Source organism: Zootermopsis nevadensis, unplaced genomic scaffold (genome assembly GCF_977971745.1).
Source record: "Zootermopsis nevadensis isolate Lab colony 2312 unplaced genomic scaffold, Znev_1.0 Znev_ptg000046l, whole genome shotgun sequence".
Classification (NCBI taxonomy): domain Eukaryota; kingdom Metazoa; phylum Arthropoda; class Insecta; order Blattodea; family Termopsidae; genus Zootermopsis; species Zootermopsis nevadensis.
In genome coordinates, this window is record NW_028259178.1 from 1,149,149 (window position 1) to 1,170,503 (window position 21,355).

The 21,355-nt window shown below is 41.7% G+C and overlaps 1 protein-coding gene across 17 annotated transcripts in view; it reads left to right on the forward strand.

Annotated features, from left to right (window-relative positions):
* kmr (pleckstrin homology domain-containing family A member kramer) overlaps nucleotides 1–21,355 on the forward strand; it is a 144,131-nt gene that overhangs the window by 98,961 nt on the left and 23,815 nt on the right. For 16 of the 17 annotated variants that reach the window (XM_087360747.1, XM_087360749.1, XM_087360742.1 and 13 more), the window contains 8 exons: nucleotides 6,415–6,668; nucleotides 7,862–8,029; nucleotides 12,692–12,784; nucleotides 13,525–13,749; nucleotides 14,538–14,618; nucleotides 15,135–15,284; nucleotides 16,299–16,602; nucleotides 18,205–18,414. In XM_087360747.1, coding sequence (XP_087216873.1) covers nucleotides 6,415–6,668; nucleotides 7,862–8,029; nucleotides 12,692–12,784; nucleotides 13,525–13,749; nucleotides 14,538–14,618; nucleotides 15,135–15,284; nucleotides 16,299–16,602; nucleotides 18,205–18,414 — 1,485 coding nt within the window. The remainder of the gene's footprint in view (nucleotides 1–6,414; nucleotides 6,669–7,861; nucleotides 8,030–12,691; nucleotides 12,785–13,524; nucleotides 13,750–14,537; nucleotides 14,619–15,134; nucleotides 15,285–16,298; nucleotides 16,603–18,204; nucleotides 18,415–21,355) is intronic. The other variant, XM_087360739.1, reaches the window with a different exon arrangement.

Here is a 21,355-nt window from a genome sequence, read left to right on the forward strand (position 1 = left end):
TCTTTGGAGTATGATATTTGTTTACGTGTTCATCCTACAGTTTTTATTTTCATTCGTTTGAAAGCCTCGGATACAAAGACTGAGTTAGAGGCAAATTCCGAATGAAGATTAAAGGCGAGTCCCATTCTTTGTGTTTGGATTTGAATTGGCGTTTGTTCTCTTGTCTGATGTCCCAATTAGTGATATTAAAAGTATTTTTATCGTCGTGTTCCGCGGCGCTGTCAGAGACGAGATGTAATTCTCGTAATAACTTCGTCTGTGGTCAACTCCCATGTCGACGTTTCGTCAGGCAGAAACGTGGAAAATATCCTGTTCTGCTCGCTTCATAAAAGGCGTAACCCCGTTCTGCGAAGCCTCCGGAGTAACCCGGTTGGTGTCCTCCGGCAAACCGCGGCTGACATCGATAAACGTTGCGGCCGGTTTCGCATCGGAACCCCGCGGTCAAGTGTCATTACATCAGAGGAATAGCGCGGGGGTGGGGTGTGGTTTGCCGACCACAAAACTAGCCAGGGTTTCGGAGGCTCATAACGCTGGCTTCTTGCGGTCGGGACTGTGCCCGCGAAGCGACGGGGTTCTCCAGTTTGGTGCTTTGCCGTGTTTTGTATCGTCGCTCCCACAGTGTTTCGGGACTTCGTTTCGCTTCCTATGTCAGGTGGGGGAGAAAATCTGCTCTGGCTGATTCCAAGAGTCTTGGTACGTCCAGGGCTGGACAGTATTTGTGTGGGCAAGCCACGAATCAGCGTCTCCTCGGAGTACATTGTGGAATATTGGATTATTAAATGGAATGTGTGAGGGTGTGGACCGGATTCAGCTGGCTCCAGTGCTTGTTCCTTTCCGATCCTTTCATATTCATCTCGCGCTCTGTCGCAACGCCTCGTGGTTAGCAGCAGTGCGTTGGACAGCCCGTGATATTTCCCTCTGCAGTTTATTTAATTAATTTTTATTTTTGTCTGTCCACTGTAACGCGTATTGAACGAGAATCGATGTAGTCACAAGCGTCGCGGATCAGTAAGGAGCTGCATAGGTCCTGTGTAAACACAGCGGGCGTCTGATGAAGGATGAGACCCGTCTCATCGATGACTCTGGGCCGAGTGCGTCAGTAAAATTACGTATTCTGTGATCTTTATTCTCGAGCTTAATAGTACGTTTTATTTTACGTACAGTCTTGGGCAAAAGTAATACATTTTTGGTAATATTTCCTTTTTATATACTCGGAGGAAGGTTTGTTGCGGGTTTAACAAACATTTCTTTATACCCCAGACATCAGAATAGGTCAGTGCTAATTTAGCGAACTTACATGTGGGGCTTGGGCACAGGGTCTCAGCAAATTTGTTCTCGTGTTTCAAAAGCAAGATTGCACGAACAAGAAGTAGATAACAGAAATGCCGACGTTTCGGAGACTTTTTATCGTTTAATCGTAGGTCAACCTCCGATAAGATTTGATGAGCTTCAGGTCCTCTGACGTAAAACGTTTATTTTATTAGAGGCTAAACTCCGGGCGAGAATTCGTCTGCATCCGGAGGTAGGGATTAGAATGGAAAGTGATTTTGTGGCCGTCTCAACTTTTCCTGAAATCTTGGCTTTTGCAACCGTAAATTTATGTTTTGGGGCCGAACGTCGTGGTCGGGAGGTCCCGGGTTCAAGCCCAGAGACCGGCTGTCATGTTTTTCATGGGTTTCCTCAGTCCCTCCAGGCACGCCTTCCACATCCTTTCACAATTTATTATTCACTTTCATCCTCTCGTGCGACGTCGTTAAATGAAACAAGAAATGTTGATCGATCGCCTCTTATGTCCTGTAACCCTCGGCTCTTGTAGTTCGGATTAAAGAGCTTGAGATTTGTTATCAGTAAATGAAGGACTCCGAGTCCGACCGTTCCTTATTTATGGCCTTGCTTTGTGTTCGCTCTCGTACCTTCCGCCTTCAACCATTTACAGCTCTCTGGTAATTATGTGTACCGCGCGCTTCGTCATTCATTAACTCTTTATTTTGCAATATTTGCGTATCTCAGTGCAAACAGCGATTATTTCCTTAAACAGCGTTAACCACTTGATCTTTGTAATGGTGAGGCGTTGTGTTTTCTTCGCGGTACGGACTGAATTATTAAATATTATTTGAACGAGTCTCTGCTCCAAATGGTTAATTAATTATCAGAATAAATTATATTATTTCCTTAAACAGCGTTAACCAGTTGATCTTTGTAATGGTGAGGCGTTGTGTTTTCTTCGCGGTACGGACTGAATTATTAAATATTATTTGAACGAGTCTCTGCTCCAAATGGTTAATTAATTATCAGAATAAATTATATTATTTCCTTAAACAGCGTTAACCAGTTGATCTTTGTAATGGTGAGGCGTTGTGTTTTCTTCGCGGTACGGACTGAATTCATAAATATAATTATTTAGACGAGCCTCGGCTTCGGGAAGTTACCCTCCGCCCCCGTATTTTTCAAGCTTCTCGGTTCTGCTGCAACGTGAGCGATTTTAAAATGTCCTGGCTCACGGCCACACATTCACGATGAAAGGCACGCCAGGGCCGTTGTCCGAACGAGGTCGTGCGTTTGGACCGGACACATTGAACATTCTCGATTGTGTGTTAGTTCCGGCTTATCGCAAACTGACGGACAGATTCATGACTATTTGAAATTAATTGTCGTTGGAATCTTGCCCGGGGGGAGTAGACCCTAAGACTTGAGGCTGTCCCCGACTGGTCATTGGCTGTTTGGCGATCGTAGAGAGAGGACACTAGTTTCTGAAATCCCACCGAGACACTAATGTGAACACGACCCGGCGCTGACAGACACTAACCAGAGGTCGATAGCCAGTCGTTGCATATTTTACGCTCAAAAACTATTTTTCTGAAGCCCAGTACAGAACCGGATGCTTTATTTTCGCGCGAGAGTTGTCTCCTGTTGAACTCCTTCAACGCTTTGAGTTTCGTTCTGACCGCTCAGGCTGAGTTGGACGCTCCTCCGGGACTGAACGCGTAACGCGAAAGTTTGCCTTGAGGTTACCCACCTCGCCGTATTTGCGGATTCCATTGGCCGAAGTCTTGGAACTCGTTTCAAATTTCTCTCGGCTTGTGGCTTACTTCTATCTTGCTGGACGTTGCCAATGCCAATGTCTCTGTTGCCGTCTTCAGGAGACTGGTTGTCGCGTTACTATTCCCAACTGATATTACAAATACATTGGCGCCGAAAAAATAGTGGCCTCTCGGTATGTTACGTCTGCGCGGGCATCGCATCAACTGGTTTCGTTTTATTCACAGCCACAGGAAACCTCCTCGACAGTGGATACATTTTGGACAGTCTTTGCCGTGTGTCATTTCGCCTTGAGACTGCTCGCACGGAGTTATGCAACCCGTAATTAAAACCAAACACTCTTTTTAACACTTCCAGCGTCGGTCAATACGCGTGTGACGTCATAGGCCATAAAACGCACGACGGAACCCGTCAGTAAAGTTTATTCCTCTGCAAACAACATCTAGCCGGCGTCTGCGTGTGTCTGAATTTATGAATCCCTAAAAGTTCTAAGTGTTTCGGCTGCTGGACCAGCGGTCATCTTCAGGGCGAAAATATCTGAGATGCGCTAGACTGCAGTAGACGCCTGACGGATCATTTCCTGTCCGTATTTCTATCTTTATCGTCATTTAATTTGATTCTAGTGTTCCAAATCGTTGCAGACCGGTTTTGTGACGTGTTCATGGTGACCTTTTGTGTTGCGGAGTTGCATAAAATAAGGTTACGGTTAAGCAAAGGCCTTTCTGTTCGCTTACACGCATTTTAATTAGCATAACGCGACTTCTTGTACGCCATTTTGGTTATTATTCTGTACGCAGGAATGGATTAACCCAGCAAGGGACGATGTCTTTTGCGCCTGCGCAGAACTCCCGCCTTTTGTTGGCATTTTGGTTGGTTGGTTTGTATTGTAGAACTAAATAAGCGATACGTTTGTGACGTAGATATTAAAATCACAGATTATAATCGCGAAGGAAAAAGTTACCGGAACATAGCCCGTCAGTCGAATCCAGTGCAGTTTGCTGACGCGTAATGACAGAGAAATGTAAATTGGTTGGTAATAAATAACTCGGTTTAAATACGAAGCGCCCTCTTTAAATGCTACTCACATCTCCTCGCGACTTTCCGCACCTTCGAAAGGAACGCGGTGTTTCCAGCTCACGTATCAGTCACAGATCAAAGCAGGCCACGTTTTAAGGAGTGGAACGAAGACGATAAACAGACACGTAGCAGACTTCTTTTCCCCGCAGTGAACGGTGGTAACAATTACGTGGGATCCCAACCCTTGCCATCAAAACGCTTTAAGACACGTAAATGGTAATCAGTAATCCGGTTGTCACACGGTCATTGGACGATCAGTCAGTTCCCACAACACTGGGCTAGTTATCCCCTCCACTGCGCACAGGAACCATGTTGCCAAAGGTGTGCCAACATTACGACATGAAATACTTTTCCCACCTTAAAATTACGCGACGCTGCGTAGAGATTCTGGTACGTCTGATCTGTCACGAATAACATAAAACTGGCGGGGCAGATAAATCTTGACCGAAATCAGTTCAGCGGTTATGAAGTTACTGTGTCTGATCTGACTCAGTATAAAACTAACCTCTAAAAATAACAGTAGTGCATTGGTCACGTGTTTTGTTTTTTTCGCGAACTATGTGTGTAACTTTTGTTCGAAAGAAGTCTCTTAATTAAGAACATGAAAGTTTCGAGGCTACGAATTGAGTCATCGTAAAGAATTACAACATTCTCCATTGTCTTGTTTGTTTGTACAGCACAAGAGGGATACCTGAGGCCCAGTTTTGTATTTTCCCATTCTTCCTGTATTGTCGAGTTTTTACGAGCGTCCACAGGCGTCACTAGCATACAAAGCCGAGAACCACTAACCAAGCTCTGTGGCTCTTATACGTAAATCAATATTTGACTGTTATCCCACGACTTCGAAGCAGACTATTCTCCCCCCTGATAATGATCGTACGTGATTAATGATACGTTCTTCGGAACTTAGAAGTGCTGTTTTGTACTTAGATCGTGGGAATCAATTATAGCAGTGGCCCAATTTCGAGGATTTCGCCAGTAAGAATACTCTCCAATGGCGTACGAACTCATTTAACAGCGCCTCTGCTGTCACAATAACCAATTAACCTTACGTACAGTTCATCTGTCAAATTAAAATTTACCCGACGGAAGTTAAGACACTATCGCAAAATGTTCACTGTTTATCCATCTTAGTGTTGTGGATTGAAGTACCAACAATTGTGCCACGTTTTTATTTGCTGAATCCTGACAATGGATCGCTGGCTCAAAGCAAGACGTTGGCAAGGAAAATGTCAAATATGGATCAACAGATGGCGCCACAGGTGTTTTTTGTATCAGGCAACAATTAAAAAAGGATACTAAATGCTATGAGAGCTATTTCCTTGTGTGTTTTGCGCTACAAACTTAGGAAAAACAGTATTTCCATTGTTACCACAAAATTACGACGGCAATGTTCATTGCCCAAACGAAAACTTTACGTCTTTGTAATACAACTGAAGTATTTTCAAACTAGTCCCGTCATTATTCATTCGTTCTGTCACGTTGATCGTTGTTGTTCGGTGAGGTTTGTAATAATGGCTTCAGAGTTACGTTGTGTGGCCCGTTAAAGTCGACGGAACTGAACCTTGGCACAGAATTTATAATTTTTTTTAACAATTATATTAAACGTGCGTTACAAACATTGGCAACTTTTTAGCCGAGGGTAAATTTCGCTTTAAAATTTTTTCAGTTCGTAAAATAATCGGGGGTATGAGATGTATTGAATGTGAGTTCATTAGACGGATTAACAACAGTCGAAATAAACCGGTTTGAAACTTTATGGAAAAAGTAAACATTAAAAAAAACTGTTTTAGTCCCAAATGAGCGCGGATGTAGGCTGACATTTGATACTTACGAGAAAGTGGAGGTTGAACTGAAGGTGACGGAGGCAGGTGCCTGAATCCAAGGTCATCCGTCGACGAGGTTATGGTTGTAACATCAAGATAACAGAGTTCAAGAATTTTCAGAGCTCGATCCCAGTTGCACGATGAGGTCGAGAGGTTTTAGGTTCGATTGTCCGTCTTTATACTGACAGCCTTTACTCGGGTTACTTGTAATCCTAATCCTGGGGTCTCGGGTTCGAATTTATAACTTGTGTTGGGCAAGGCCGTGGTCTAGGCAACACGGAGTTTTCCTCCGTGGCATCCCAACAATTACTCCATTCACACACAGAAGAAGGCAATGGCAAACCACTTCTGGATCATCTGCCAAGAACGTATATGAACAGGTCCCAGTCCGAGAAAAGGATGGAAGGATCCTGTTCATATGGACCTGTCGTCACACAGAACACTAAATAAATAAAAAATCTGCGTGTTTTAGCCTCGGGGTCTGGTTCTGTGATTGGGCGGGATTCACTGCCGCCCAGGGCACTACAGCAGCAGATTAAAGATATATCGCCTCCCATCATCACCCTGACAACAGAGGAGAGGGTGCAGGAGGACGGCGCACCGAACGGTCAGGCCAAGAAGGCGAGTCCTCCGTCGGGTGGTGTGAACCACCCCGCTTTACCCAGCAGCCCACAGGACGGAGGAAACGTGGAGCCGTCCGACCCCATCGAGAGACAGGGGAAGAGGGTGAGTGAGATAGAATTAAGTTCACGAAACTTGGCATTGAAGTCACTTCGACGCGAGTTTGACAAAGTTTGGATTTGATTTTCAGTTTAATGAAGAAACAATCTCTAAATAGAGAAGAATTGTTTTATTTGGTGCGTGTGATGTATTGAGAACATCACAAAGGGCGCGGAACTTTTGTGGGGAAATCTCTTGTAAACCAACAACTTGGATGACCAAGGAAGGGGTTTATAATAGTATTAAAATTTATTTTAATGAAATAGTTGTGAAGGATTTCCTCAAAATCACGTTCGAATGCTGGCTTTAGTATTAGCAGTGTCCGTTTCCAGAAGACCACTCGGTCGGGTTAGTCATTTAACCGGCTGAACTACGACCAGCGTGTAATTTCTTCATCATGATCATTTCATGGTGTGCAGAGCAAAATATTGGTACACATCGAAGGAACGTCTTTCACATTTAAAAGAGAGATTAGTAGCGAGTAAGGAAGACGTTCAAAGAACCTCCAGTTGTATCCGTCCGCAGATCAGGAGAAAATCCCTGCTAGGAATTCGATATACGCGCATGCGCAAGATTTCGCGACGAGTGACGACCGATCCTAAAAGCATTCGTTCCACAACCACTGAACGAACAACAGGCGACAGGCTTTCATGTGTTCTAATGGGCACAGCTTTAAGATTACCTCACAGTGGCACAGCGATTTAATCTAGAATATTATCGCAACACCAACAGAACACATTAGAGGTACACTCACTACAGGCTACTCTTAACTGCTTGATGTTTTCAGTCTGTGTAGTAGAGTAAAACTCTGACTTATCACACTTCCCACCAATAGCAGCCCTCTAGTCCACCAGGCGGTAAACATTCCCCCCGCACCGCACCAGAAACGACTTCCCACAGCACGGTTTTTCTCGTCATCTGCGGACCGTAGTTTAGTCGCTCAGAACTACCAACCGTCGCCAACCACCTGTTTGGTGACAGTCTCATTCTAGACGTTGATAAATATGGGCTGAAATATCCTTTCACATTGGCAGCCATGAGATGATTCTCGAATCTATGAGAATGTAATGGGACAATGGAATATCGTTTTGTTTTGTGAGTGTTTTGTCTTGTTTAGGAACAAGTAATTTATCGTGCATAGCTCATGTGTGTCTGTCACTACCCATCAAGAGGAAACTGTAATGTAATATTAAAAACAGAACCGGGGCGGTGGTGGTGGCAGCGGACCGTGGGGTATGAATGTCTCGGCAGGGGAGCTCTTGGGCAGAACCCATGAGGAGCTCGTTCTGTTGCTGATCCAGCTGAGACGCCAGAGTGCAGGAGTGTGTAAAGCCATGGAGACGTGTCACGTTGAAATTGAGGCCCAGGTTTGTCTTGTTGACAGGGGTGGTTCAGGTGGTGGCTGCTAGTACATTGTGCTTGTGACCTGCGATGGTAGTAACAACTTGTACGTAATCCACGTGTATCAAACAAATGTTTCATCATTGCAAAGGAGAATTAGTTACACTTTTTACGTCTTGATCTTTTATGGCGGATGTGAAGTGTAATTTTTTTTTATTGTGACGAAAGTGTGGATCGTCATATTTCGGTTTACGATACCGTCTAGTCTGGTTAGTGTTTACCAAAATTTTTGATTTACAAGCTGTCGCCATCGTCAGGAGTAGAAATTAAATATTCTGTTGGATATATTTTGATGAAATGTGTATTTGAGCTACATTGTGTAATATTTTTCTGAAGCATTTTGGAATTAATGTGTATTTAACAGAAAAAAAGTCTTCTTAGATCTCTTTAAATACTAATCATGGCGCATCCCTTTGAAAGCTTTTATAGTCTTGACTGGCTGGTTTTGTCTCACCTGAAACTAAAACTTCTTCAAGCATTTCCTTCGTTTACAGCAGTTTGGGACATTTATGAGCAGATGGAGGCATCATGACCTTGTTTCTCATATACTTAATTTTAGATTTCTTAGCTGACTAGGTTTAAATGCCAGTTTTCATGCCCTTTGTATATAAAATTATTATGTTGAAAATATCGGGGAGAAAAATTTTCAAAATTGCAAAATACCTTAGTAGACTTTCAGGGTGTGTAGCAGCCTTCTGGTTCAAGAGGACAACTCCTCTTTTCCTCTATTGCTGCTGAGAAAATGTCCTTTGTGCTCTGGCGATGAACTTGTCTTCCTGCTTATTGCGTTCTTGTAGTAATTGTTCCTGTCTCATACAACTTTAATTACATTTCCAGGTTCTTTAAACAGACCAGTAGCTTCTGTGTGAGTTTGTGCATATTAATATTTATGTAAAAAGTGGGAAAGCAGACCCAATGTTCATGAACAGAATCTGCGTTCTCCGTATGTTCTGTTGCATATCACGACACGTAGTTTGATTGTGATGAAGTAGCATTTTATTGTTTGTGGATTTGTCTTGTAGAAGATGTTTTGATATTTACGTGTTCCTTAATGTAAAAATGTAAGATATTTATCGACCACTTCATGACACTGTATGTACTGAGGATATTATTTAGGATTAGAAATTTACCATTGTTTCAGAGACGCTTGCTGCCTCCATCATCAGGGTGATGAATCATGATGACGGAGGCACCGCGCACCTCTGAAACGCTGATAAACTTCTACGACACTGCTCTTATGAGAACTTCATGTCTTACTTATTTTATTTTGAAACTTGTAAATAAATTATAAACGTTTTAAGGCTTTCCTGGTGATGAATGCAGTGAGGCCTTTGTGCAAGTACGGAATTATTTTCGGGTGTTTGAGAGAGCAAGTAATTGCTCGCTTAGCCAATAACTTGAGGAGGCTTTATGCAAATGAATTAGTAACAGCCGGATTCGTGTGGATAATGGAATGATTTCAGATGGGAACATTTAGTGTACTTTTTCCTGTGGATAGTTTTGTTTCCCCTCCATCAGTCACATTGGTTATTCGTCCATTGCAGGCCACTCTGGCCAACGTGTGTGTGAAACCTTCACTCCTGGTTCAAGCTTTCAGTCGTCTCTTAGCACTGGCTGGAAAGTTGGTTTGGTTTTAGTGACAAGCGTTTGGTAATTATGCTCCGATGCATACGGATAATTACTTTCTGTGTTATCAGCATTTGTATATAACTGTAATGGTTAGTTTCTGTATGTGTAATTGCTGAATTTTTTATATAAAATACATGTAGACTGTTTTTATAAAACACATGTAGACTGTATTTTTTTTATAAAATACATGTAGACTGTTTTTATAAAATACATGTAGACTGTATTTTTATAAAATACATGTAGACTATTTTTATAAAATACATGTAGACTGTATTTTTATAAAATACATGTAGACTATTTTTATAAAATACACGTAGACTGTATTTTTTATAAAATACACGTAGACTGTATTTTTTATAAAATACATATAGACTGTATTTTTTTATAAAATACATGTAGACTGTATTTTTTATAAAATACATGTAGACTGTATTTTTATAAAATACATGTAGACTGTATTTTTATAAAATGCATGTAGACTATTTTTATAAAATACATGTAGACTGTATTTTTTATAAAATACATGTAGACTATTTTTATAAAATACATATAGACTATTTTTTTATAAAATACATGTAGACTGTGTTTTTTTATAAAATACATGTAGACTATTTTTATAAAATACATGTAGACTATTTTTATAAAATACATGTAGACTATTTTTATAAAATACATGTAGACTGTATTTTTATAAAACACATGTAGACTGTATTTTTATAAAATACATGTAGACTGTATTTTTATAAAATACATATAGACTATTTTTATAAAATACATGTAGACTAATTTTTATGAAATACATGTAGACTGTAATTTTTATGAAATACACGTAGACTGTATTTTTTATAAAATACATATAGACTGTATTTTTTATGAAATACATGTAGACTGTATTTTTATGAAATACGTGTAGACTGTATTTTTTATAAAACACATGTAGACTGTATTTTTATAAAATACATGTAGACTGTATTTTTATAAAATACATATAGACTATTTTTATAAAATACATGTAGACTAATTTTTATGAAATACATGTAGACTGTAATTTTTATGAAATACACGTAGACTGTATTTTTTATAAAATACATATAGACTGTATTTTTTATGAAATACATGTAGACTGTATTTTTATGAAATACGTGTAGACTGTATTTTTTATAAAACACATGTAGACTGTATCAGGCATGTTGTATTATACCATTCTTCACTCCACTGACAAGAAAGACCGAAAGTCTTGGAAGAAGCCGTCTCCGCCACGCATTGATTACCGTTACATGTGTAGGTACTCGTCAGTTATTGCGGTGGTGGGAGTGACCTAGTACCAGAGTCAGAAATGTTTGTATAATTTATTAAGTTCATTTAACGTACTTGCATTAAGGCTCGTGTTCAGTGACACGCAAAATCATACAATCATTAAACTATAAAGTAAAGGGATCGTACGCGCTTCGTTCTAACGTTGCAGATTTAACAGAATTTTAGTAAAATTGAATAAAAGCTACAGATAAATGGCAAGAGGGAGGAGTCTGGTTTCTACTGACAAATAATTGAGCCAGTGATTTTTTGCATCAACTGGGAAAAATCACAAATTCGCACCCCTTGGATCGTATCGCATGATTCAACCGTTTAACCAGAAGGAAATTTGTTTAGATCTTTAAGCAGTAATGTTGCAAGAAACTGATCCTTTATGAAAACTGTAACTGGTGATGAGACATCTTTCAGTACGACCCAGAAATTGAAAATGCCAAGTCTTCGTTGGGCGAAATGGTTGCCGAGCGACGGCTTTGCTCAGATTTCTTAATAAACCCAAGAGTCTCTATGTATCTGCAGATGTTTAACTGAATATTTTATATTAATGGTCAGCTCGCATCTTGTGAGCGCCATGAAAGCGTATACCGAATCAAAAAATTCATTCATTGCTGCAAGTTCTTATATTTTCTTGAGATTCTTAAAGGAAAATAGAAGCTTTTTACATTGCACAATTACAAAGAAATTTTGATACTACGTAACCTATGCAGTTGATACAGTGTCATGAATTGGCCCAGTAATAAATCATTACTTAAATTAATGTGATATTGGTTACAGAACAGGCATACTTTTGATTTATACATTGTGTTCAGTTGGAAATGAAACTTGAGTCCCGTACATACCAGCGTCTACTGTATCAATCTCGGCTTACTGCACAAAACTTTGTAACTTAATACTGTAAGAGGATGACAGAATTACAGACTTCATTACAACGAAAAGGCTTGAAACGTGGCCCCATGTGATACCTGCCTACGCACGAGCTGCTCAAAGATTGACTTTCTCTTGGTGTCGTGAGGTTTCATCCTCAATTGAATGCTTCGTATATCATAGGTTCCAAGACACGTTCCTGCGATGACGTCCAGCGTAATTCATTCCAGCACTAACACATCTTTCCTAACCCTTAAGTGAATCAAATAGATTCAGCACCAGAACAGGATATTCATCATTTGTTTAACGTAATCCTCTCACTGTTTAATTTGTTCACGAGTTCCGCAAACTTGCGATAAAACTGGGGGCAGACTTTTTTTGGTATGACGAATGCTGTTGTCAGATATGTCTGCAGTTGTTACAAAAAAAAAAGATGATTATTTATGAGAGAAATCTGCGATTAATAACTCAAATTCTTCAGTGAAAGGGTTAAAAAGGGATTTTATTGTTGTGTGTGTCTTGCAAATTTCACAATAGTTTTAAAAGATTGGCACATCCTTTAAATGGCTCTGTGGACGAAGCGAGTAGCGGACGGAGAAGCGACCTCTGGCCATATGCTACAGATCTACGACGCTAGACTCCAGTGGGTTAATATTGATTGTATATCAGAGACATGCTCATTGTTTATTTTAGAGTAGATTGGGTGTTATATTAGAGGCTGAAACACCCTTCACGCTGAAGCTGGAAACTGTTTAATCCCAGCACTAGATTGTACCGTGACGTTAGAAAGGATCTGAAATATTCTCTGTGTAAAACTATTTCAGGCTCGTCTCGCAGAACTGGAAATACCCAAGAGACTGGAACACTTGCAGAAACTGGACGAGCTTAAGAGACACCTCCTTGACCTAGAGAAACAGGTAACAGCGTCGGTGGAGCGGAAAGTTTTAATCGATGACTCGTAAATGTTTTTTAAAAAGTTAATTACAGACGCAAACTTTATTACATATAAATATGACTACTTTATTGTGAACCATTCTGTAGTTAGGTGCTTCCTATGTAGCTGACATTTGTATTTCAGTTTTTGCGTTAGGTTATGAAAGGAAATCAAATAAACTTTATCGTCGAATAGCAATTTTTATACCAGATGCTCTGTTAATGGTGAGTGCGCACAAAAGTTGTTACAAACAGTTATGAACAGTAATAATATATAAAATATGTTCCGAAATGGAAGGACAGGATTGTCGACAGACGGATCTTCATTTTTTTTATATAGTTTATTTAACGACGCTTTCAAGTCAATGAGAGGGTGAAAGTGAGTAATGAATTGAAAAAGACATAAAAGGAAGTAGCATTTTCCTACAGCGACTGAGTAATACAGCAGAAAATCTCGGTGAGGATAGACGGTCTCTGGGACAGAATTTGAACCTAAACTAACCTCCCGAGTACAAAGCAGACGAGCTTACCAATCAACTGTGCCATTCAGTAACACATGAAATGAGGGATGTGCAGGTTCCATCCTCAGGTGAGATTAAAAATATATTTTATGTAAGACAAAGAAACTTGCCGCAGTTACACTTTTTCACCAAGCTTTTCCTTCAACTTCTATTCTTAAAATAGGTAATTTTTTTATTGGTCGGCGTGTTCAATAAACTTTCAGTATGAGAAAGGCAAGCCGCTCGTGAACCTGGTGGACAACATGGTAAAGCTGGGGTCTCTGTACCGTGGTTCTGGCGTGCCACTGCACCCTGGAGCGGCAGGCCCCGGTGATGTTCACAGCGTTCGGGAAAGGCTGGTGTTCAACCAGAGAGTGCAGGAGCAGAGATTGTTGGCCGAGGAGAGACGAGACTGGGACAGAGTGAGCCCTGATCGTGGACAGCTGCAGGCAAGTTCGGGAAATGCCAAATATGAAAGAAACGCGTTACGAGCGATGGGGCATTCATTAACTCCTCGTGTAGGCAGTTTAAGTGAAACACTCACATTTATTAAAAGTTAATAGAAATTTAATAACAAATGAACGTACTTTGATGGGTAGGATTTGAGATTCTCGCGGTGGTGAGTACGGAGGAGGCTGTCTCCTGGGTTGTAGCACCACGTAGTCTGGTAGACATTTACCAGTGTTTCAGAGGGCCTTGCTGCCTTCATCAGGGTGCTCGGCAAGGACCTCAGGAGATGGCCATCTTCGTACTTAAGGAAAGATTAAGAAACTGGTTTATAATGAAATAATCCAGTTTTGTGACTTTGGCTCTTGTCCACTGCAATTTTGCCTTTTTCAGCTGTTAAGTAGGACCCTGCGTTGTTTTACTGCGGTGGAATAATAGTTTTTTGTTGGCCCAAATCCGTAAAATTTGGATCAGTTTGCATGTTCTGTCATAAGCATCGATTCTGTATGATATTGTTTCTTCCTCGTGTAGAATTCCAGAAATGTCGAAAAAAATTGATCGGAACGTCAACGCTTGGAATCATTCGTAAGCGAATTATCGACTGTTTCTTATCTTGACATCTCGGGAAGCGAACGGACTTGCCGATTAGCACTCCCGCTTTGCGTTTCGGAGGTCCCAGCAATGAATCCTGGCCTTTAGACCGGCCGTGCACTCTGAGGTTTTCGTGGTTTTCCCAAGTCCCTCCAGGCAAGTTCTGGGATTTTAGAATATCTGCACTTCTGTTCCCCAGGCCAAAGTTCAGGAGCTGTATCGACTTGATCGCCTCCTGCAAGAGGAATCTGGCACGCTACAGAGTCTACAACAGGACAAGGTAAGCAGCTTCATGCTCTCTGGTCTTGGCATTATCACATTCTACTCACCAAGCAGAGCTTTGTTTTTCGAGTACACTCAAAATATCTGGTGTAGTCGTATTGTTTGTGTTGTTACGTCCTTCCATCGCTCCCCGCGATCTCCTTACAATAATGTTGCCGTACTTTCTCGTCTGTAGTTAGAACAGATAGTCACGTATTGTGTATATTAGGCTGTCGGGGTTCGATCCCCGACGGGGGCAGAGGATTTTGTTTTAGCCCCTAGACTGGCTGTGGGGCGAACCTAGCTTCCTGTACTTGGGGCCCTTTCCCCGGGAGTAAAGCGCGGCCTGGACTACATTTTGACACTTACCTGTCTAGTACCGAGGTTGAGAATGAGTAAGATCGGTACTGACTCTCCTCCTGAGCGCCTACGTGGGTAGCCAGAGAAATAAGTGAAGCTTTTTGTAAAAATGGAAGTGTTATTTTTTTTTTTTAAGATTTCATTGCCAGACTGTCACTCGCTGGTTGTTGCTCAGGAACTGTTGGAGAAGGCGCTGGGTGGTTTGAGGCACAAACTGCAAGGGAGTCGGACCAACCCCGCCGAGATCGAGAGATACCGCAAGCAGCAGCGCCTCCTTGAGAAGGAGCTCAGCCGCATCAGATTACTCCTAGCTCACAACTCCAAGGTGAAGTAACTGAAGTTCGCCGTTTGCGGAAGAAATTTGTAGTTGCTCACCAGTTTTTTAGCTTAGCGTATCACAAAAAAACAAAATGTTTGAATAAATGTAATACCTACCCTACGAATCACTGAACTTTAAGGGATACAAAACTAATATTTTCCCTTGAGTCATTCTCTGTTATGATTGGGTCTGATTTACTGCATGGGATTACGACCTGGCATTTGAACCCTTCTAACACAGGAGAGTACAGCGGACCATGTCTACAGCTGCTTCAATGTAATTCAGTGCAATATTTTCTAGCCGTATCAGTCTTCTTCCCAGTCCTCGCTCTCCCCCCCCCAAAATGGTTTTAACTGTTGGCATTCATGGTTTTTAAAGGGCTGTGTTTTTCTATGTATTTTAACCATAATATTTTTGTTTTAAGTTGTTCGTAAATATTGGCTTTATAAGGTGTTGATGAACAAGGTTGTTTTAATCAGAATCTTATGGTGACTATGACGTGGGTTTATATTTTGAAGCAAATGTAAAGCATCAACACGATGACGGTCCTGTGAGGACCGAAACGCGTCTGTTTGTGTATCAAATGAACCGTATTAAAAGGTACTTGGCTTGTGTAATTTGCACTGATTTGATGTTTCAATTCAAGCCGATTCTCAGGATGGCTGCTTATGCGTTGGTGTTAAAGTTTATGGCTTGAACTGTGAAAGTTTTTAAGATGCGATGACTGGTCTCCAGGCTGAATTCTTTAAACCCAAGACGTCCCAGATTTGCAGCAGTGATGCTAAACATTAGGTCATTACATTTGGTGAAATTTTATTGTAATTTATATATATATATATATATATATATATATATTAGTTGAAAGCAGCGATGGATCTGCAACAGTGCAGTTCAACCCTAGATTAGAAACACCTTCTCATGTTTCGTTTCTTGGAAAGATAATTGACGTTCTATTCTGGTAAGTCGTGCGTTCAGTCGTGAAGTCGCAGAGTTCAAAGTTCACGTATTAATTGACTGTAGAAACTGGAAGAGACGGTTGCGGAGAATGCGAGGTTGGAGCAGGAGCTGGTAGTTCTGCGCCAGAAACTACAGGCTTCACGACGGGGCTCTCAGCAGCCCCAGCAGAGATCCGCCGCGAGTCTGGTTCCCGACTCGGCTTCGGTGGGCGCGACGGCGGCTCTCGAGGCAGAATTGCGTCGAGTGCAGCAGCTCGTAGGGGATCTCCAGCGACAGCGCCAGGAGCTGAGCATCCAGGTGCAACACCTCACTGAGAAGTCCCACAGCTTGGTTCAGCAGATTCGCCCTGGCCCCACAGGAGTTGCAGGTATGCGCTGTCACCTAGTATCCTTACGCAGTATTGACATGTACGAGGGTCGCTCATTAAGTAATGCCCCACATTTTTTTTCTCAGCCAATAATGAAGATAGAAAAGTGCACTTTTACATGCTTGAGATTTGATGTTTCCCGCGTTCGTGTACGGAGTTTCAAATGATTCCAGCCGATAGCGGAGCTGTAGTGAACTGTTAAAATGGCGTCTGTGAACGACTCTCGTTACAAGCAACGAGCTGTAATTGAATTCCTTGTTGCTGAAAAAGAAACGGTGGTGAACATTCATAAACGTTTGTGTGCTGTGTATGGAAGCTGTGCAGTCGATAGGAGCACCGTTGGTCGCTGGGCTAAGAGAGTTAAAGCTTCAGGAAGTGAAGAAACCGAGCTCTGGGCGTCCTGCCACAGCCACCACTCCAGACATGTTGAACCGCGCGGATGCCATTATTCGTGAGGATCGGCGCATCACAACTCGACAATTGGACCATCAGCTTTCAGTCAGCAATGGAAGTGTGATTGCAATTATCCAGGCTCTCGCATATTCGAAGGTGTGCGCAAGATGGGTTCCACGAAGTCTCACAGCAGACCACAGGATTCAAAGGAAAACGATTTCTTCTGAATTGTTGGAGCGTTTTGATGCTGAGGGAGAGGTCTTTCTGTCCCGGATCATTACAGGTGACGAAACCTGGATACACCACTTTGAGCCAGAGACAAAAAGGCAGTCAATGGAGTGGCATCATCCTCAATCACCGAGAAAGAAGAAATTCAAGACAACTCCCTCCGCCGGAAAAGTCATGATGACTGTCTTTTGGGACAGTGATGGGGTCATTCTTGTGGATGTGATGCCAAGAGGTGCGACCATCAATTCAGACGCGTACATCAGGACCCTGAAAACCCTCAAGAAGCGTTTTCGACGAGTTCGGCCTCACAAGCATCCAGCAGAAATTTTGCTCCTGCACGACAATGCACGCCCTCACACAAGTCTGAGAACCCGGGAAGAAATCACCAAATTGGGTTGGTCGGTGCTACCCCATCCACCCTACAGTCCAGATCTGGCACCCTCCGACTTCCATCTCTTTGGGCCACTTAAAGATGCTATCCGCGGAACAAGATTTGAAGATGACGAGAGCGTGATTCAAGCAGTGAGGACATGGCTACGTGCACAGGACAAGAGCTGGTACCGGCAAGGCATGCATGCACTTGTTCCACGCTGGCGTAAAACCGTACAAGTTGATGGGGACTATGTGAAAAAATAGTATGTGTAAAGGAAACATTGATTTATATTGTCACTAAATTTGAGCCATCTTGAATAAATATGTTCTGAGGAAAAAAATGTGGGGCATTACTTAATGAGCGACCCTCGTAGATGTACTTTTATACTTGCGAAACATTATTTATTCATTTGCAGAGTAGATGTATTGCACTTGCCTTAGAAATTTTGTGGCATTTATTTTAAATTTTGTAATTATTTAGTGTTTTTTATATATTTTGTGAAGACAAAGTTGGTTAGAATGTATATGCAGTAAGATTGTGGCTGTTGTAATCCGTGAGTCTTGTTTCAGTCTATTGGAGAATTTGGTGTGTGATTTAATTATGTTTAGGTGCAGGTCCTATACCTGGCAGAAAGCGTCACCACAGCACTTGGCTGGAGACGGATCTCGATTCACTGGTGTCGCTAGACCACGGCCTAGATTCACCAGCTAGTCCACAACATCAGACGTCACCACCCGGCATCAAGATTCAACCAGCTGCTGACGGCTCTTCCCAAGCCCCTTTATATGTCAACACTGACGCAAATTCCATGAGAATAGGTAAATATCCAGATCCCATAATAATAGCAGATACCAGAGGATATGTTAGATACATAAAATAAGGATCGAGAGGCATGCTCCCAGTTTCGATTCCACTGATTACAAGAAATATAAATTTTTAGACAAAGTTTATGTAAAATACGTGAAACGTCCCTTTATTTCCGTTTGTGAGAAGCGTCCGTTAAATATCCTGTTTTCTGACGCCTGTGGTATGAAGAATGGAAATTTGAATATTTGAACCAGGCAGTCGAGGGGGTGGCGTAGCATCCCAGCGTCTTAACGTCGATTCTTGATCATCATTATGTGCAGTCACTTCTTCAAACGCGCGCTGTTCAGGTGTTTTATTTTGTCGGAACTCGCATTTGAACCTGACGATGGCCAGATTGCGCTGAGGAAGTGCCTGTTCATAGTAATTATCAAGAGTCTTGGGGGGGGGGGGGGCCCTGGCGAAACCGCGATACCAAGAAAATATTTATACTTGTGTTACAAAATCAAGAATTTCTGATTGTGCCGCCACATTTCTTTCCAACATTTCATTATTATTATGAGTTGATTAATCTGTCTTGTGGTTGCTCCTACTTCAAAAGTGAATTCCGCTATTTCATCAAGGAGGCAGAAGTCTGAATTGTGCATGCATTACCATCATCATCGTCATCAAATGTGACGTACAAGAAACTACAATGACTTAGAATATGTGTTTGGTGTTTTGGTGGTAAAATTAACAGCGGAAAATTGACTGGATATAATTTGTGTCTCCTAAAAATTTTAATTTGGTTTTATTTTCCGCTGTACCTTTGAAATTGAGTCACTTTTTCTTCTTCAGTTTCTGTTTTTGTGGCTGAACTGCATTCTCTAACTTTGGCTTTTAGGGATGGGCCACATTGAATTTTTGAACTTATGCAGTGTTTTGGTGAACATTGCAGCTGCCATCTTCATGGCGAATATGTGTTGGTTGGGCATTTTTTGGAAGCCTTATATAGGACAGGCAGTAGACAGTGAGTGGGATATGATGGATCTGGGAGAGTGGGCCTTTCCAGAACCAGATGGCGGAGAAGAGGCGTAAAAGAAGTTTTTGGTGACCCTGTGAAATGGAAAGGAGATGTCATAAAATTGTTTAGTAGTCGCACGGGGAGGATAAGAGATGGAGTTTGTTCAGTCGCTGTTTGGGGTCAGAGGTGGTGGCTTGCGTTGGTGGCGAAGCCACACTTTGCTTAATCTGTAACCAACGTCATAGTTGAAGTTGTAGGGATTTTTGGTTATTTCAGTTGCTTCCCTGATTACGCTGGTGCAGTAGGTGTAGCTTCTGTTTAGTGTAGTCAGTGCTGCGTTGAGCTGCTGCTCCGGTCTCGAGAGTCTGACATGTTCCGAGATCCCGGTGAAGATGTGACGGCCTGTCTTGGCCAATGTTTGCCGTACCACAAGAGCAGGGGAACGGTGGACCCTATGAATATCCGAATTTTTGAGTCTGAAGCTGTCTGTCTTTGTTGGATTTGAATCTTGGTGCCATTTTGTCGAGTGCTTTGTGTTTGGCATGGCTGTCGTATGTCTTTAGTAACTTTTTTTAATTTGATGAGTGGTACAAGGTGTTTCTTTTTCTTTCTTCCCCTCTCCCCCCTTGGTACATTTCTTGGCTGGTCTGGATTTGTATGTTCTGTTGACGTCCTGCAGGGGGCAGCCATTGGCTCGGAGAACAATCTCTGCATGTTGTAGTTTGGAGGCCTGGCAGGTCTCAACACAGATAGTTCTTGCTGCCTGCCAAGATGGCAGTGATGGACGTCTTGTGAGCCTGGATGGATGGTGTGATGTGTTGGCTATTCTGTAGACAGTGTACCCAATGAGTTTTCTGGGCGTTGGTTGACCAGGGCATCCAGAAAGTGTATTTGGCGCTCCCTTTCCAATTTTCTGGAAAACATTATATTCATGTGCCTGGAGTTCATACGGCTGAGGAAGTCCTTGGGAGCTGCCCACTCACAGGCTACTTACTTGCCCTCCCAACAAACACATATTCATCATGAAGATTGCAGCTGCAGTGTTTGCTGAGATGCTGGATAACATTCAACATGGCTCATCCCCCAAAAGCCAAAGTCATACATCATGTTATGTTACGCTCATTTACTTTAATTAAAGAAACGCCTTTTTCGTACGATTAATTATTCGCGTTAACTCGGTTTTCAACAGCCGAAAACGTCGCGTGCTTTTACGGGAAGTTAATGAAACATTTGGAAGTTTTAGGAACTGAAATAAATATATTTTATTTTTGTATCATAATGACAGAGTTCTGTCGTTAAATGTGTGCATGGAATCTGATTTTCTGCGCGAAGCATGTGCACGGCAGACACTGAGCTCTTAGCTGTGTCTGTGACCGACACAAATGTGAACTTGCTGCGGTAAATGAACCTAACCTCTGTCAGCCGTGCATTTTGGGCTACACGAAGTCCAGCTGGTCATGCACTGCACTAACATTCCATTCAACCATTAACCTGTAGTTGAAAAATGTTAGTTCGCAGATTGTATTATGGGGTTTACGTCTGTTCCCATAACACAAACATTCAACTCCTGTTTTAGCTTGCAATGAGAAGGTTATTTGTATTTGACAGTATTCTCTGTATGAACAAATAGAAATATTATCAAGCAGGAATTGGTTGGAGAGAGAAAATATTATTTGTGTTATTTGCTTGAATTTGCGCAGGAACATTTATTTATACGAAGCACTTTTACAAACAAGCAAAATATATTGCGCTAACAAAATGCATGTTTAAATTGTAATATCAAAAAATGAACAAGAAATTTCTTGATACAAGTCATAAAAAACTATTTTCCTAATTTTATAAATGTTTTGTTTTTAATGTTACATTTAGATAGTTTTAAGTTAATAATTTAGCAGTGACATTCAGCGAGTTACCGTTATGTACTTGTGCGCAGATAGACATTTTGCTGAGTC